We start from the raw sequence: 18,175 nt of genomic DNA, 5'->3' as shown, positions 1-18,175 counted from the left end.
ATTGTGAGCGAGCCCACCAGTTTAATATCAGCCAAGCATCAAATAGGAGCAGTTCAACACACGTCAAATCGTAAGTTATTCTCTTGCAATAGTTTCTACCAGAAGCAGTTTCAACCAAAATTAAAACAACACCAGCCAATTTTCAATTCAATTTATTAATATTTACGCATATTGTTACAGACACGCAAGGCTGTATTAAACTCATGGACTCGACAACATCCATCTTGTAACCACCGACACATAGCAGCATAGCAACATACATCCATGATTTTCACATCAATCTAGTGACCAGAATCGAATGAAATGCTGTAATAATACACATCATTAATAATTATATACATGTTAGTGATATAAACAGTACTCTGTTTCAGTTCGTTGTTAAAAATCAAGATCAACAGAAGCAGCCCCATCTAACGATGTTAAAAACTGGTACACACAGCCAACAAGTGCTTACAGTGTTTTAAAGTGTCCTACAACGTTTTTTATATTCCTCTGATTATTTATAGTTCTATATCACTTTTAAATAATTTTAAATCTTTTAAATTGTACTATATGGACTGCAAATGATTTTAACTTAATGTAACATGTATATTATAAACCAAATTAGGTTAAGTTAGAGCAATTCACTCTAGCAAGATCCGAAAATCATAATAAGTTCCATACCATACGGCAAGGTTTTATCATAAATGTTACCTAACACTCCACATCTCAAGATGATACATATGTATCGAAAACGTTAATGTAAATATTAACTTTTAAGATAAGCAAAGGTGGCAGAGTAAATAAATAATTATAGTCAAACATTAATAGCTTATCGGCATACTACAATATGAAATTGATACTTTTATTTGTTGTGAAATATAACATATTACATTTTGAAAAACGCACTTTTGGCAGGTAAATACTGAAGCTCATAGGTACAAAGAATTCCTATGCAGGCTGGTTCTACTCCAACCTCTACCTAACAACGATGGATCAAGTGCAGTGGTCACATACATTGGCCACCAAGGTTCCCAGACCTTACTTCTATGGATTTTTGTCTCTGGGTACAGATGAATGGTGAAGTGTACAAAATCTGTTGGAGGGCAGCAGGTGTTCATATGTCAGAATACGGACAATTACATTCATACTGTCTACACAGATGAGTCTCACTGCACCCCTTACCGCCTAGCTTCCTCGGTCCAGGCGTTCCTAACTGTGGTCATGAAGCCGACAGAACATTACTACTTGGGACCAGTTTTCATTGGTACTCTCTGTACAAGCGACACCACTTTTCCACAAATTAAATTACCTAACAGTGAGCATTCAAAGTAATTAAATTCTGAAATACAGCAATGCAATGCATCGCGAAAATGTCAAATATATAATGGGAAAGACTGTGTTTGGTCGTATATTTCAAATGAGATATAAATACTAAAATTTGTATTGCTTTCTTTTATAAACATGATCAAGTATGCAGGAGCCATTAAACAATCTAAATAACAAAATTAGTTGGTGGACAATGCAACTGCCTATTGAAGAAGTTAGACTAGTTGGCCATAACATTCTTTTATATAAAATAAACTCCTTAGAACGGAAGTCGAAAAATTGTTGTCCTAATCTGGTCTGGAGGCAAGTACAAAAATCATTACACCGCCAACGACAATAATTATTATAATACACGTGGTATGCATGACAAAAATATAAATTATCTGCTGACACTATAATAATTATTACTATATTATGTTCTATAAATATGGGAAATGCCTGTTATTATTCGGTTGAGAAGCTTTTGTCATCTAGTCTTCTGTCAAAAAATCTGAGAGTTAGAATTTATAAAACAGTTATATTACCGGTTGTTCTGTATGATTGCGAAACTTGGACTCTCACTTTGAGAGAGGAATAGAGATTAAGGGTGTTTGAGAATAAGATTCTTAGGAAAATATTTGGGGCTAAGAGGGATGAAGTTACAGGAGAATGGAGAAAGTTACACAACACAGAGCTGCAAGCATTGTATACTTCACCTGATATAATTAGGACCATAAAATCCAGACGTTTGAGATGGGCAGGACATGTAGCATGTATGGGCTAATCCAGAAATGCATATAAAGTGTTAGTTGGGAGGCCGGAGGGCAAAAGACCTTTGGGGAGGCCGAGACGAAGATGGGAAGATAGGATATGATGGTAGAGACTGGATTAATCTTGCTCAGGATAGGGACCAATGGCGGGCTTATGTGAGGGCGGCAATGAACCTCCGGGTTCCTTAAAAGCCAGTAAGTAAGTATATTATGTTCTATACAAGGGGACATGCTTCCTTTGCTGATTAGACTGCAACTAGATTAATAAAATGACCTAATAACCCATAAGTGAAACTTGGCACTCTTTCCCTCAAGTAACATGTAGAGAAATAATCAATTCTCTTCTAACCACGAACAATCTGGTCTGATTTTCTCTATTGCACTTACAACACTAGAAAAATAACTAAGCAAAGCTTTTAGGAAGTTAATTTTTATAATACACTTACCCTACGACTGAAGCTGTCACAGTAAGCTGCACAGTCATTGACTCTTAGAAATTGCGCAACATCAAATACGTTCCATTCTGCTGGTACCAGCTCACCTGGCTCGCCAATGCTTCCTGTTGCATCTACTAGTCTTGGAATAAGCTTGCCACTTGCACCAGTTGACTGCAAATTGTAACAAAAAAACATCATTATTATCAGGGGCGTAGTGTCTATGGATGTAGTGGAAGCATTGCTTCCCTTTTCATTTTTAAAGGAAAGATTTTTTACGTATATATGGATAAATTTATTATTATTACTATTATTATTATTGTTATTTTAATATTTCGTTATTTTGTCTTTATAGGCTACAATGCTTTGACTCAGGATGCATTTAAACACTGAGTGATGTGAGATGTAGCTTCTGACTACCTGCTTGTCACAATGGGTTGCCTGTCCTTCAGACTGAGAGATACAGAAGCATAATACTTTCCTCCTCTTTAAACATCTCAGTATGTAACTTACGAGTAGCTTACGGCCTTTTTCTGACATTTCTCTGCATCAACAAGCCACATGTGCTTCGGTTCATAGTGCAATTCTCATTTTTTTCTTTTTCTAAATTATGGGTCTAGCCTATTACTATAGTACCTAGGCACAAACAGCCCATTGTGAACCCCATAAACTGGAAATCAACCCAGAAAACCGTAATATGTTACCAATTCTGTGATGCTACTTGAAATGTGAATATGGAGAAGAATGGAGCATGTGAAGAAAGAATGATGCTGAAACTGATCAGGAAGAGAAAAAGGAATCGGTTGGATCACTGGCTGAGAAACTGCCTACTGAAGGATGCACTAGAAGGAATAGTGAACGAGAAAAGAGGTGGGGCAGAAAAAGGTATCGGATGATAAGACGACATTAAGATATATGGATTATATGCGGAGACTAAGAGGAAGGCAGAAAATAGGAAAGATTGGAGAATGCTGGGTTTGCAGTGAAAACCTGCCCAGGGCAGGATACTATGTATATTTATTAAAACATCTGAAAATAGGCTATGTGTAATGTAACAGTAATTATGAAAATGTTAAAAATGTATTAATATTTTATTGCATTACCGTAACCCAATAAGGAACTACATATGTAACTATCAATTTATAAGGAAATTCATTTATGCGTTGCAATGGATATTGTAATGGATATTTTATGTCATAATAATTGAAAATAAGAGTATCCACCGAGCGAGTTGACTCAGACGGCATCACTTGAGACTTGCATTTGGAAGGTTCTGGGTTCAAACCCTGTGGCGAGCCAATCTGACTGAGGTTTTTCATGGTTTCCCCCAGTTACAAAGGCAAATGCTGGATTGGAAATTTACATCATCGTCTCAATCATCAATATCACAAATATTAATAAAATCTAAAATCAGTTACAAGAACACAAGCCATTTACAACACACAACAGAAACAGTAACTCAACAATAGTAACAGCCTACTGGTATACCCACAGATCCTAAACACACGATATGACCACAAATGTTAAAGCGTGTATAAACTTAACAAAAAGGATAACCAACTTTTAAATAAATAAAAAAAAAACAAAACAAAAAATAATGCACTGCATTATAAACAAGATTAGACTGTTACAAAAATATTACTTTTACTTATTCAAACACCTATGATTATTAATTATTGATGCAAGATTATATTCTTATCAATGAATTTTAAGAATAATTATTAGTAACTTAATTTAATCTTGGTTGCTTCTCCTGCTTCAGAAGCCACACTATGCAAATGAATAATTTTCAGTATTGTTTTTTTATACAAAGGAAAAGATGCCACCAAGAATTTTTACATTTCCTCAGCCATCAGCATGCTCCCATATTCTTGAAATAGCTGGAATAACTACATTAACGATTTTACACTGAGAACGTAGAGAAATGCTATTAATCACACACTCACGTTAATATAGGATGTGGCAGTACGTTCCCGAGGTATTGGTGGTTGCTGCCCACTGCCAGGTTCTGAAGAAACAGGAAGGGACTGATCCGGACCAGCCGGCTCTTGACCCATCTCAGGTTCACGTCCAGGTCCCGGGAGTCCATTACTTGCTTCCTTGGGTAGACCCTCCGCATTGTTGTCTGATGCTGCTAGCTTTGTGGCTTGGGCAGGCTCACGAAGCATTCGCTCATTAGATGATCCATTGGGCTTCGAACTAGCCGAAGTTCCTGGTGCTAAAATATCATAACACCCATATTAAAGTCGATATAATTACTTACATATGAAGGGTTCAGAGCCATAGTGGGCCAAGCGCCATTTATTAAAAATGGAGAAAGCAAGAGTTTAATGAAGATGATATGTCACATAGTTTTAATATGCATACTTTATATTACTTGCTATATGTTTCATTAAATTATAATTACTTAATTTTAACCCTTGTTTTCTTCGCTTCTTACTTATGGCGCTTGACCCACTATGGTTCTGAACTCTTGAATTATAATTTTTAAACCATTATTAATTTTTTATTTTCTAATCACTTTTACATTAGATTTGGGAAGATCATCAATCGTAAACGAAATCTACTAAATTGTAAGCTTGGAGAGTATAATCTTTTCGCTGTAAGAAAAATCCTAATATAAACAATAGCACGTGACTAAAGTGAGGCTTCATTGGCCGCTGTTTAGTGCCATAGATCCTCAGTACGAGTTCCAGTCTACTGTTGTACATTCTGTTTCATGTTAAACATTTCCGTTACTCGTCAAGTAGGCCTAACCTCACTACTATGCATTCGTTTGCTTAGGAAACATTTACTTTATAATTACTCTAATTAAAACTCACATAACTTATTATATACATTTAAGACTATTTGTTTTTCTTCGCTTTTGAGAGAGTTTCTACTCTTATGTTTAATAACGAAACACACCGAGGATGCAGAAGTGATACTTCAGTACCATGTGCTTACGTGAACAACTACGAGCTCAAGTGACGCCAGCTTGTTACAAGAACAGACTACTTCGGTATTACTGTTGGTATTCATCCGCGTTCATAGTACATAACAAAATAAAAAAGTAGCTTTTCTTTTACATATCGTTTTACATATGAGTGAAGTTATATGTTTCATTGTATTCAACAACTAGAATTCAATTTTTTATTTTCAAATAATACAAGATGACAGTTTCCAAATACGGACTATATTTTTCTGCGTCGTGTGAGTGTTTCGACTGTGAGCCAATCATGGGTATGACAGACACGTGCTTGTGTTTACATTAGGATTTTTCTTACAGCAAAAACAGTATAGATTCCAAGACATCTATGTTGTCAACGTTGGCTTGGCTTTTCAAGAGATGGAATTCAGACGGATCCTTGTGCTTAGATTTGCACTGACACATTGTGCGTTCTATATATGTGATGAACCAATGATTGTCCAAGTTCGACAGATGGCATGGATCCCATTCATGAATCCAATGTTGATAGGTGGGCCATCCTGCCTCAGCCCTGATAGAGCCAGGTACCATCCTCAGACAAGTACCTGATAAGCCCCAAGTCCTTTCTGTATCAGCATTGGAAATCTACACTACACCCAAACCTTCAATTTCTAGCCATTTTTAACTATTTCAGAGGATAGATGAAAAAAGGGGAAGGTGGAGTGTGTTGGTGAACTGAAGGAAATGGAAGTAACCCGAGAAAAACCCTCCAGAATATCTTTATCCATCACAAATTCCACCACAATTTCCCTGAGGATTGAATCCAGGCTGCCTGTATGAAGATGTGCATATACAGACACATATGATCAATATTAAAAGAAAAGTGTTAAGACACTGAAGCAAAGATTGGCGAAGACAATTTTCCTGTGGCTATAGATGGCTGGATCGATTCTGAAAACATTACAATTTAGCCTATTTCATTTTACAGTTGAAGAAGCAGACAATGTTGACAATAGTAGTTGCAATGATTGGAACTATATTATAAACATACGGCTCCTCTTCAACAACCACCCCTCTGAATGACCTGCTTGTCTTTAAGGAATCGTAGTTGTTTGCTTGTCCCGCACCATGGCGTCATGGTCTAAGGCATCCTGCCTACGACTTGCATTACGGAATGTGTGCTGGTTCGAGTCCTCATGGGGGAAGAAATTTTCTCATGAAATTTCGGCCAGTGTATGTGGCCAGTGCCCACCCAGCATCGTGATACACTTGGGGAGCTATGATAGGTAGCGAAATCCGGTTGCGAATGCCAGCTATAATGGCTGGGAGGATCATCATGCTAACCACATGATACCTCCATTCTGGTTAGATGATCGTCCACCTCTGGTTCGGCATGTGGGCGTGAGGCCAGCAGCCGGCTGGTCAGTCTATGTCCTTCACAGACTGTAGCGCCACAGATTATTATTATTATTATTATTATAGTTGTTTGCTTACTACAAATTTGTAATAAAATCAAAGAGAATTTACAGTGACTGAAGAACGCAAGTTGCCCTAATAGGAATAGTATGTAAGCCGAAATAGGTAATTTCTGTATGTAGCTGAAAAGTTGCCAATAATAATGCAGGTATTTATTTTTAATGATATATGACGCAAAAGTTGCCCTGGTAGGAATAGTAATGTAAGCCGAAATATCTTTAAATACAAAAATAATAATATACAAAACACTAATAAGATCAGTGCTTAGTTATGCTTCTGAAATGTGGTCACTAACAATAAATGATATTGAAATTTGTAATACCTTTGAAAGGAAGGTACTGAGAGAATAATGGGTCCTGTTTCTGAAAGAGGAGTTATACCTCATTTATAAAGACCCGCCTATTAGTCAAGTAGTTAAATCAAGAAGATTAAAGTGGGCCGAGTACATGATACAGATGAGTGAGACTGAAGTGCCAAAAAGGATATTTATGGAGAAACAGGAAGACACAGAGGTCGAGGTGGTTGAATGATGTTGAGGATCTATGGAAGATGGTAGTATAAAATCTGGAAAGTGCTGACACAGGATCGATTTAAATTGAAGAAAATTGTTGAGGAGGCCAAGGCTCATAACAGGCTGTAGAGCCGAAGAAGAAGAAGAAGAAGAAGAAGTTAATTTACATACAGCTTGTGTAATAGTGGCAGTGGCTGTTTACAGTCATGAATAACTAGAGGACTATGTCACTGAGGCTACCAACCAGTCTCCAGTCTTGGCATTGTTCTGTACATCAGCAGATACAATACATAAAAAGACTGTTGGCAAGTGATCTTAAGATTCTCCATCACAGGTCTCCACAATCATCTGCTAACAAGGGTTGAGAATGGAGTTATAATGGGCCTAGTATAATTTTGCTTTAAGTCATCTTTATTCTTTAAGAATTAATTTTTCAACAGACAATACATCTACCTACATGGGGCCAACAGATTCATTTTCTCATGCAAGGGATACCGCAAACGCTCAAGGACACTTTTATAGTATTTCTGGTTGACTGTCTGCCCCCTAGGAGAATATTCGTGATGCATAATACCCACAGAATCGAAAAAAAAACCAGCAACATTGTCTTCACATTCGACTTTCTCATGCTTTTTTCTATTGCGACAAACCTGGACTCTTCCACTGCGACGATTGTGCCTTTGTTTCTGGGTCATACCCATAAACCCATGATTCGTCCACCTATAATTACCCTATTTAAAAAATCTGCACCATTTTCGGTCTGATTAATCAGTTCCTGGGACACTTGAAGTCAGTGTTGTTTCTGCTCGTCTGACAACAATTTTGGAATGAATTTCACAGATACTCGATGCATGTTCAATTCTTCAGTTAAAATTGACAAACGCATAGAAAATTAAAATTCAGTTCATCAGCCATTTCCCTAATTGTAAGTTGATGGTCAGAGTGCACTAAATCGCGAGCTTTCACAATGTTTTCGTTGGTTTTTTAAGTGGAAGGCCGGCCTGACTGAGAGTCATCTTCAACTGATTCACGACCCTCTTAGAATCTGTTGAACTAGATAGAAACATTTGACTGGCTCAGACATTTATCCCGAAAGTTGTTTTAAAGAGATCGTAAGTCTTTTCCGAAGCTGATATCCAGGTTTTAAACCAAAATTTGACAAAAATTCGTTGAGTTTTTTCATCCATTTGCGAAATCGATAAATCCGCCAAGAACCGAAAACACATCTTCACTCACCAGGCTGCCACTCTCTACTGAACAAAGATATTACGGTGATCTTTTTAAGATGTTTCAAGGGCAAACCAAGCTTTCTCTTTCACACCTGCGGGCAAACCCACCCCCTCCTATTGAACAGTGGCGGCTCCTGTCTTAAAACTTTCCAATCACACTTCATAGTTTTCTGTTAAGTGTTGGTATCAATACAGTGCTTTACACTGCAAAACTTCACTCTATAATACAACTGCTTGTAGTATGAAATCTTAACCCAATGAATGCAAAATAATACTCTAATATAAAAAAGATAAGTATTTATATTTAATTTTTCTTAAAAAAAAAAAAAAAAAAAGGGAAGGACCAGTTCAATTCTATGTTCAAAATAAGTCTAAAAAAAGGAAGGACCAGTTCAATTCTATGTTCAGAATAACATTCTCTCAACTACACTACAGGAATACAGAATGAAGTATAATACACAAATAAATCCTTACACCAAGCAACAGTGTGAACAGCCACAAGTATGAAGAGGAATGGGTGCGAAGAAACTGAAGGAGATACAATTACACTGGCATTCCGGTTCTACAACTCAGGAAAACTGGAATTCCACTTGAAATGCCCTTGACCCATACTAGGCACTTACCCTCTTTTTATACATACAAGCATATGTATGTATAAAATAACGTTGGTTTTGTCACAGAAATCTATTTTTTTTTATTGTTAACCATCTGACTTTTTAAAGTGAAAGTATTAATGTACTACAAGGAACAACTGGATACAATATTTTAACTTACTGCACAAAGAAATTATTTCTTATGATCCCAAAAAGTAATATCTGACTCCGTTTAAAATTATATGGTTTAACCACATATATGTAATTGATTTTGTGCAGATTCACGTAACATAGCTATTCATACATTACTACCATTACTAATATTTTCCTGTGTACAAAAATCTAAATTTAAACATGATTCGAATGTGAAAAGAATTACTATTTTATACTAAGAACCTAGGCATACTCATTTCTTTTCAATAATTTGCAATATTTTCAATCATACAGTTGAAGTTAAAGTTGCAACACTAATTACTTATGCAGAAATTCATCCATGCAAAACAAGGAAGTAATCCTTTGCACACCTACATAAAAACTTCACGTTGAAATTGCGACAAAAATTAAAAATGCTTTTGTATACAATACTTCTTCTTACAACATCATTTTTCATTTGATAGAAACTGTACTATTTCATTTCCCAATCCATTCTATACAATTCAAAGAAGTTACAATGAACAAAACATGCAGATTTAATTTGGAATAAACAACAGTTATGCTCAAAGCTACATTCTCTGTATCAGGGATAATGAAGACGTGTATTTTCTTGAAAATCTCGAAACAAATTTTTTTGCTTCACAAAATACTTGCCCTTTATACTTCGTATAAAGTATGAAGTACAACATGTTAGATGGATGCCCAGAGATAAGATCTCCAGGCAATCTTGAGCTACAACGAAATAGGAAAAGATCGATTGCACGTCCTCCAAAAAGATGAATGGAGAATTTTACGTAACAGTTCTTATAGGACTATAATATGTTAGGATGATGATGATGATAAAGTACAGTCCATATATTTACTACGAGTAATTTTCAATTAGAAAATACATATTACATATTAATTTGCAAACTGTAGCAAAATCACTCTAACCTACAATAATATGGATGCAAAACTTATGGTGAAAGACATTTTAATATAACTGGATTAGAACGCAATTTCGTGTTTAAAAAAAAAAACAACTATTTTTAACAGAATAATCTGCCCTCAATGAGGGTGACCATAAAGATCCAGAATAAAAGCACTACAGAATAATTTAGAAAGACAAAAAGATTAAATACAGGAATTGTTTAGTAAAAAATCCAGAGAAATGCAAACCCAATAGAATCATCAATGGCCAAAATATAAATAAGATCAGGTACTATGAAATTGTACGGACGATTTTAAGGTATAATAAATAAAATGTATTGTTCCCACATCATCATTCTTTTATGTTCTATCTAAAGGGACACACATATATTAAATTTAAAATTATGTATGTGCATATTTAGAAGGTGCATACTATTTGTAATTTCAGTTCTTGGAGCTGCTGTGGAATTGTTGCCAGGGCTTTTCTTATTTGGACCCAAAGTGCCTGGTGAACCCTTCCCTTTCTTGTGCCTTCTTCGAGGCTTTTTCTTCACACCTTTTGGAGTCTTTCCTACAAACAGAAAAGAACACTATTTTGTAGGATTTATAATAACTTTAAATATCTTTTAATGTAGCTTTTAACCAACATAATTATCTGTATTAGTAATAAATTATTATATGCCTGCAAAGGTGTTGTATGTAATCTAGTAAAAGTGATGCAATTGTACCTCATAAATTTTAGTAGATGTGTTATTTATAAAATGACAGTTGCTGCTGTGCTTTCAGTCCGAATATACTGACATGAACTTTAAGAATGCACAGATTATAAATGATTCTTCCTATAACATTTATCCGCCATCACATATGAATATGGACACTTGAAACGTCTTTCGAAGAAATGAGAAAAACTATAAGAAACTGACAACTTAATCATAAATAGTGTAGAAAAACTTTATAAGAATTCGGAATTGTTGCACACAATAATATTATAATTTAATACTGTGTTTAATAATGATCTCTAAATTTAAAATCTCATATAGTGGAAAGTGTTACCACTGTCTCTATTTCCTCAAAATAGAAAATGTTTCAAAGTTCTACATACTAAAGAGAGTCTCATGCACACCTGAAGAATTAACAAGTTTATCTACAATACACCATCAAAATCTAATGCAATAACTAAAGATACTAATCACACACATGCTTCTAATGTTGTGAGAGAATATGTTCTTCCAAGTTTATTTTCTCAAGAAAAAAAATTTGCCCAACATAATGATCAAAAATAAAACATCAATTGAGGCATTCTCCAGAACAAGAACTTAACTATAAAACCTTGAATTTGAGATACAGAGCATCATACATTTTAGATCTAATGTAACAGCATTGTGCAGAACGATATTTAAATGTTTCTAGAAGGCGCTGTTTTTTATTTTATTTTATTTTATTTTTTTTTGGAAATAGTATTTTGCCAGCAGGCATGTGTGTTATTAAGGATTCAATATATGCTGGAAACAGAAAAACGACATAACACATGTTGTTGTTATTCCCGGGAACACTTCAATTAGTTACTATATCAGTAAATATAAAGATATGAAAAGTACGTACATCTCTCCTTCGTTATTACATTGAAGAGTTCCAGGGGATGGGTTGTCACTTGTTTTATAAGACAACTAGCTGCATTCTAACTGATGCCTTCAAAATTTCTAAATGCTTTCTCTGAATGGAGTCCACAAATACATACGCGAGTGAAATCCAACCATATTTCCGATATTTACTGCTCTATTCTATGATTTCGTACATTATTTTTTAACCTCAACTAAAGGCGAAGGAAGGAATCTAATCTAGCGTTTTTTCACCCTTCAACTGCCACCTTTCTAGTTATGAGTGTAGACAATACTGCCAAGGACAACCTATAAATAAAAATTGCTTATAAATTTAAAACTAGTTAATATTAAAAGTTTCTGAATTCTAGTCTCTCAAATATTAAACACGTTACAGTATTATATGTAACAAATATATCTTTGTCCAATGTGTTGTACATTGTACAGTACATCATAGTTATATGATCCTACATGTTATATGTCACACCTATTTGAATCTACACATCATAAATCCAAGTTTTGAGATGTAGGTGTGGGGCTTAAAAAATTGTTCACCCTCCCCAATCATATCCATCTACGAAATAAAAAAATTCCCTTCCTTTTTAATTGGTTATTTTACGACACTTCATTAACTGCTATGATTATCTAGCATCCGAATGAGATGGTGATAATGCCAGCAAAACGAGTCCAGGGTCCAGCACTGAAAGTTACCCTGCATTTGATCTTAATGGGGTGCGAGAAAAACCTAGAAACAAATCTTAAAACAGGTAACTTATCCCAACCAGGATTTGAACCCGGGCCCACTCGTTTTACGGTCAGATATACTAATCATTACTCCATAGCAGTGGACAAAAGTTTCTTATATACAGGGCGATTCATGAGGATTTACTATCCCTTACGGAGCTTATTTCTGAAGGCATTCTGAGCAAAAAACGTCATATAAACATTTGTCCTAATCTCAATATTTTCAGAACTACACTAATTTGAAGTTGTTTGTAAAATACCACCATTCTTGAGTTTTAAGGCTAAAAGACTATTACAGATACAGAATGAACTATTCAGGAGTATAATTTCTTTAATTAGCTAATATTCTGAAGCTAAAAATGTGTTGTGAATTCATAGCTGCTTTGTACAGAATTTTGTTTCGAATTTTAACTACAAAATTACATTTTCTTATGCAATTGTTACAAATCAGCCATTGCTGTAAATTCTTTAAGACTGTACATTAGAATGCATAATAATTAAACTGTAAAGAATCAAGTTCTTAAAGTCGTATGATTTGTAACAATTTTTGTGGTAAGTGCATAAGAAAGATGTCATTTTTGTTAAAAACTGAAAAATAAAATCTGTACAAAGCAATTAACAACACATTTTTAGCTTCAGAACACTAGCCAATTAAAGAAATGACATGAATAGTTCATTCTCTATTTGTAATATTTTTTTATCCGTAAAAAAAAAGAAAAAAGATATTTTACTAACAACTTCAAATTAATGTAACTTTGAAAATATTGCAATTAGGACAAATGTTTATATGACATTTTTTGCTCAGAATGTCTTCAGAAATAAGCTCTGAAAGTGACGGTAAATCCTCGTGAATCACCCTGTATATGAATACCGAATTAACTGATTCTAAAACTGAGATAATATATCCCAGCATCTTATAGTGATTAGTAGATAAATTTCGTTTTACATTTCTAATTTCAGATATAGAGTTGTTAGAAGCAGTAACTTAGGACATGGTTTGCATTTCCTGTAAAATATGATTTTTCTAAAAACAGAGGGAAGAAAATTCTTTTTATTGACATCTTTTGGAATTCACATTATAAGTCCAAAATTAATTTCAGTTACAAAGCCAACATTAGGTTTTCATAAACAACTGACATGCAATAAAACATAATTACATAAAACAAGCCATGACTTGGTCTTGAATTTATAACTGAATCTCACTGCTACGAAAACCCCCTATATGTTTACTGTAAGTTTTGTAACCTAGATATAGATTTTGAGTAATTTTGTATCACGAAAGAGTAATAATGAAAAATCTTGTTACGAGGCATGTGTGTGGTACTTTGGAATGAACAGGGTGAAGATAAGTTAATAATGTGCCAGATACAATCAGAAAGCTAGCTAAATTTGTTTTACTTTCTGTTATGAAATAATTCTTCATTTTATTTTCATAGTTAACACTAACGATCAACACACTAGCAGATTTAAACTGTTTCACTACATTCACCCTCGTTGCTTGTCTGCCCTCATAACAATGGTGACACACAAGATTCAAATTCACTGAGATGTCTTGCAGTAATCCGAAAGTATTTTCGTCAAACAAACAACAATTTAAAATATCCTTAAGCCTGGAATTAATGATATTTATATATCTGATACAACTTACAAATGGCTTTTAGAGAACCTAGAGTTTCATTGCCATCCTCATATAAGCCCGCAATCGGTTATAATTTAAAAAGACTATTAAAACAATGTTACACGTGTATCTAGCTCATGTGGTAATATTTCATATTGAATCAGTACACGTATTTTCATTTTGTTGAGAGTACTACTTGGTTTGGAGTTAGTAAAAATGAGAGAGGTTTTTAAATAAATAATGTCTATGGGTTCATTAATTTATTTGTCATAAAGGTCCTTTTCGAAATATTTATAATTTTAATACTAAGACCTTTTCCAGATGATTGCAGTGTAACAGAAGAGTAATTAAATTTAATAATCTGAAAAATCAGTTCATCTGACATATGGTAGGGGTTGAGGATAATCTTTCTCTCTCTCTTTTGTATATTACAAACAAATATCAATAATAAAAATCCGCCATTTTCTTTAAAAAAAAAAACCAAAATCCAAGATTTTCTGGCACTGGCACAGCTATAAATTTTTAACACATAAAAAACTACACAATGTATTTAAAATGTCATGTGCCACTAATAGACAGTATACAATATTATAGTAATTATAGCAGTTCCGTTTTCATTACGAAGTGGCATTTGTTTGAGAGCTGCTGATCTCAGTTGCATTATGAACTTGTAAAAATAATAATTACTCTAGCCACCTGACCTACTTTATGTAAAAACGTGTGCGGCATTGCCACATCTAATTTTTCTCCGTGGTGTCTAAACCTAGGAATATTCTAATTGTTACTACCATTAACCAAGATCTGGCAAAAAAGAGACACTCCAAGTGAGTGACGAATGTAAGTTAAAACTTGAACAAAAGTGACGCAATAATGGAAATCTTTTACATGCCCTTTATCCATTATGAAAACGAGACTACTATACTACAGCCTTGTTCCTCTTCCCTCCACAGGAAACTCAGCTACAAGATAATGCTTGTCAGTCATATGCACTCTTATAGCATCTTTGCACCACTTAGCATAAGCTAGTTAACTTCACAACACTGCCTCGCTTCCCATTTTTGCAGGCAATAGGTTCAGAAATTGAGCAGTACTCATCTTAAGAAATCAAAAGAAACCAAATGACACTATAATTTTCGTGTGTTCGTCAAAGCGGAATGATCCCTATATATGAAGTTCCTCTACGCTCTACTTGGTACAACAAAAATATTTTCTTTGAGTGGCATATACTTTACATATATATATATACTGTACAGTGAAGCTTTGATTATTATAGTCATCAACTAAAGTTATTTCTATTAACCACCATCTGTTATTTAATACCAATAAATTAAGGCTCTCACACTCAAAAGAACTGACTTCTAACAACTCAATACCATCTACATTTGAACTACCTTTTACCTAGTACCTGCATTGGTCAGCCGATAAAAACTGGACTTTTCACTTACCTTTCTGGCACCAAAATGCGAGTAAGGACTGAGTTGCCTTATAGACCCTTACTTCAGTTATTATCATTAAAGCCTGGATTTCCATGCAAATGCATGCTTGTATATAAGCTGGTTACTTTGCAAATATTCATTTTATGATTTCTTGATTCCAAATAACCGTATTTTTCCGTGCATGTTTGCATATTTTGGCCCTTTTTGGGAATAAATTCATGCATAATGCATATTTTGAAGACTTTAGATTTAATAGCACATATTTAGACCTCGAAGTAGATAACTAGCAAACGATAGAACAGAGTGGAAGCATTTTGTGAAATCGACATGGAGTCGACCTGCTCCATAATGTCCTTTGATTGATTGATTATTTAAACTTTTATATTGCATATTATGTCCTTTTTTTCTGGCTTTAGTGCATATATTATGTTAACTAGTATAATAATGCCTTTTATGAATGCTGCTTCATATAATCTAACATTTTCACGTTATTTGAAAAAAATAAAAAAAGACATAAGTTGTTGTTTGACCTCTTGCACTCCAATATTTTTCAAAGATATTATCATAGCCAGCCACTGAAGCACAGATTTTGAGGTGTTCTGAATATGTGATATGATAATGACATAAGTAATATGGTTTCATGGTATCTACCTGACATCTAGTCTTTGGACTTTCCACTAAATTCTCCCTTTTTACACTGGAATTAAAAAAAAGGGGGGGGGGGGAAGACAGAAGCAGCAAGTTTGGAAACTGTAATTTACTTGTTGTATACTTTTGTGTCAAATTTCGAAATGTTGCCATACCTCCTGTTAGAACTAAAATTAGAGATCTTGTGTCAAAATTGATTGAGGGAAAGAAGTTTCTAAAGGTGATGCAGTTTATTTTGATTGTTGTAATAAATACACAAGTACTTGTGTATTTTGGGATGTGTGATAGCGTCACAATTAAGGCATAATGCTGCAAAGTCGGAAGGTCGCGGATTCGATTCCCGATAGGGTCATGGTCGTGCAGAAATGAAAAAAGCTTACAATTCGACCTCACTTTGCCCCAGATTGCTTCGCTTGTATATGCACATGTCATTTCTTGTGATGTAGCAAGATCATTTTCTGTGTTCAAGAATGTGCTTAAGTGAATAAAATGTTGAGAAATTAGTTGTACGTTGTTTCAAAATAAAATAAAAATGTAACAATGAATTCAATTTCGATAGAGCATCTTTTTTCCTGTTTTTCACTTCATTGTGCATGTTTTGTTATGATAGTGCATGAATGCATTCAATTTTAAGATTCGATAGTGCATTGAAATCCGGGCTCTACTTTTCATAATGCTTAGTAATGAACACAAAATCTCTGCCTGCCGTCTACGTCTAAGGGAGGGAAGAGAAATGCTTCTAGCTGCAACACCACTCTGGCCCTGCCATCCACGTGCTTTACTGTATCTGCTTTTTTTGAAAGATGGGACATAACAGTTAAGCGGCCGAGCTTGGAACTACAATGCTATGTTGCCAATATAGACTACCACACTGCCAGCTGATGGAAGCTAGCAACTGACGTTAAGATGGCTGATGTTAAAACATTCACTGACAATTGACGTGAAGGTAAAAAAACAATACAAAAATCGACAGAGAATCAAAGACAAAACGTACCAATGCTAACATTGTGTACAAATAAATGACGCTATTAAGCACTCGCCACGTGGGAACGGTAAGTATGGCAATTTAACCGGTTACCATAGCAACAGGCCTACAATGCTATGTAACATTCAGTTGTTTTTCTGATCGCAATGCTCCTGTCATGTCCCATCTTTTAAAAAAAACAGGTATAGAGACGTCAGATGTTAATTTCAATGTCAAAGTAGGTAAACAAACATTGTGTCCCATCAGAACACGTGATTAGATGCTGACATAATTTTACAGCAATAAATTATTAAGATTTTCTTTTAAAGTCCTCTAAATATAAAATGAATTTAACAATTTTTATAATATTAAATCAATAAGATAGTGTTAATATAAGATATTTCTCGTAAGGTCTAATTTTGTTCAAAGTTATAAATGGAGGTAGTCCTCCTAATGATAATAAAGTGGTAAATATTAGGAATTTTACTGTAGATATTTCACTTCCTATTAAAAATGTTTGGTTAATAAATGAAATTTGATGTGATCTAACAATGGTTTATACCATGAATGAAATCAGGGATCATTAGAATGAGCATCATAGGATAGCAGTTAAATATAACATTTGGGTTGCATTCAAAAAGTATTGATTATTCAATCTATCTTAAATAAGAAGCAATTACCACAAAAAAAATTATTTACATGGTTTTATTCTGAATGAACTATCACTAGTAACAAGGGTTTTAATGATTTAATTATCCTAAATGCTTACTGTGCACCAGAGAAGAGAACATGGAGATGGAGCACCTGGCTAATTGTGAAACTCTTAGGACATTTGTGGACCTTCCATCAAAATATTGGGAAGCAAGAAGGATGATGATTTCACTGTTAAATCCAAAG

General features: G+C 34.4%; 1 protein-coding gene across 2 annotated transcripts in view; it reads right to left on the bottom strand.

Annotated features, from left to right (window-relative positions):
- Positions 1 to 18,175, bottom strand: part of LOC138709022 (polycomb protein Sfmbt-like) — an 83,902-nt gene that overhangs the window by 4,725 nt on the left and 61,002 nt on the right. For both annotated transcript variants that reach the window (XM_069839482.1, XM_069839483.1), the window contains 3 exons: positions 10,704 to 10,841; positions 4,438 to 4,709; positions 2,504 to 2,665 (listed from right to left, as the gene is read on the bottom strand). In XM_069839482.1, coding sequence (XP_069695583.1) covers positions 2,504 to 2,665; positions 4,438 to 4,709; positions 10,704 to 10,841 — 572 coding nt within the window. The remainder of the gene's footprint in view (positions 1 to 2,503; positions 2,666 to 4,437; positions 4,710 to 10,703; positions 10,842 to 18,175) is intronic.

The sequence above is a fragment of the Periplaneta americana genome, chromosome 11 (genome assembly GCF_040183065.1).
Source record: "Periplaneta americana isolate PAMFEO1 chromosome 11, P.americana_PAMFEO1_priV1, whole genome shotgun sequence".
Classification (NCBI taxonomy): Eukaryota; Metazoa; Arthropoda; class Insecta; order Blattodea; family Blattidae; genus Periplaneta; species Periplaneta americana.
The sequence above is the reverse complement of the archived record's forward strand: the minus strand, read 5'-3'. Positions and strand labels throughout refer to the sequence as shown.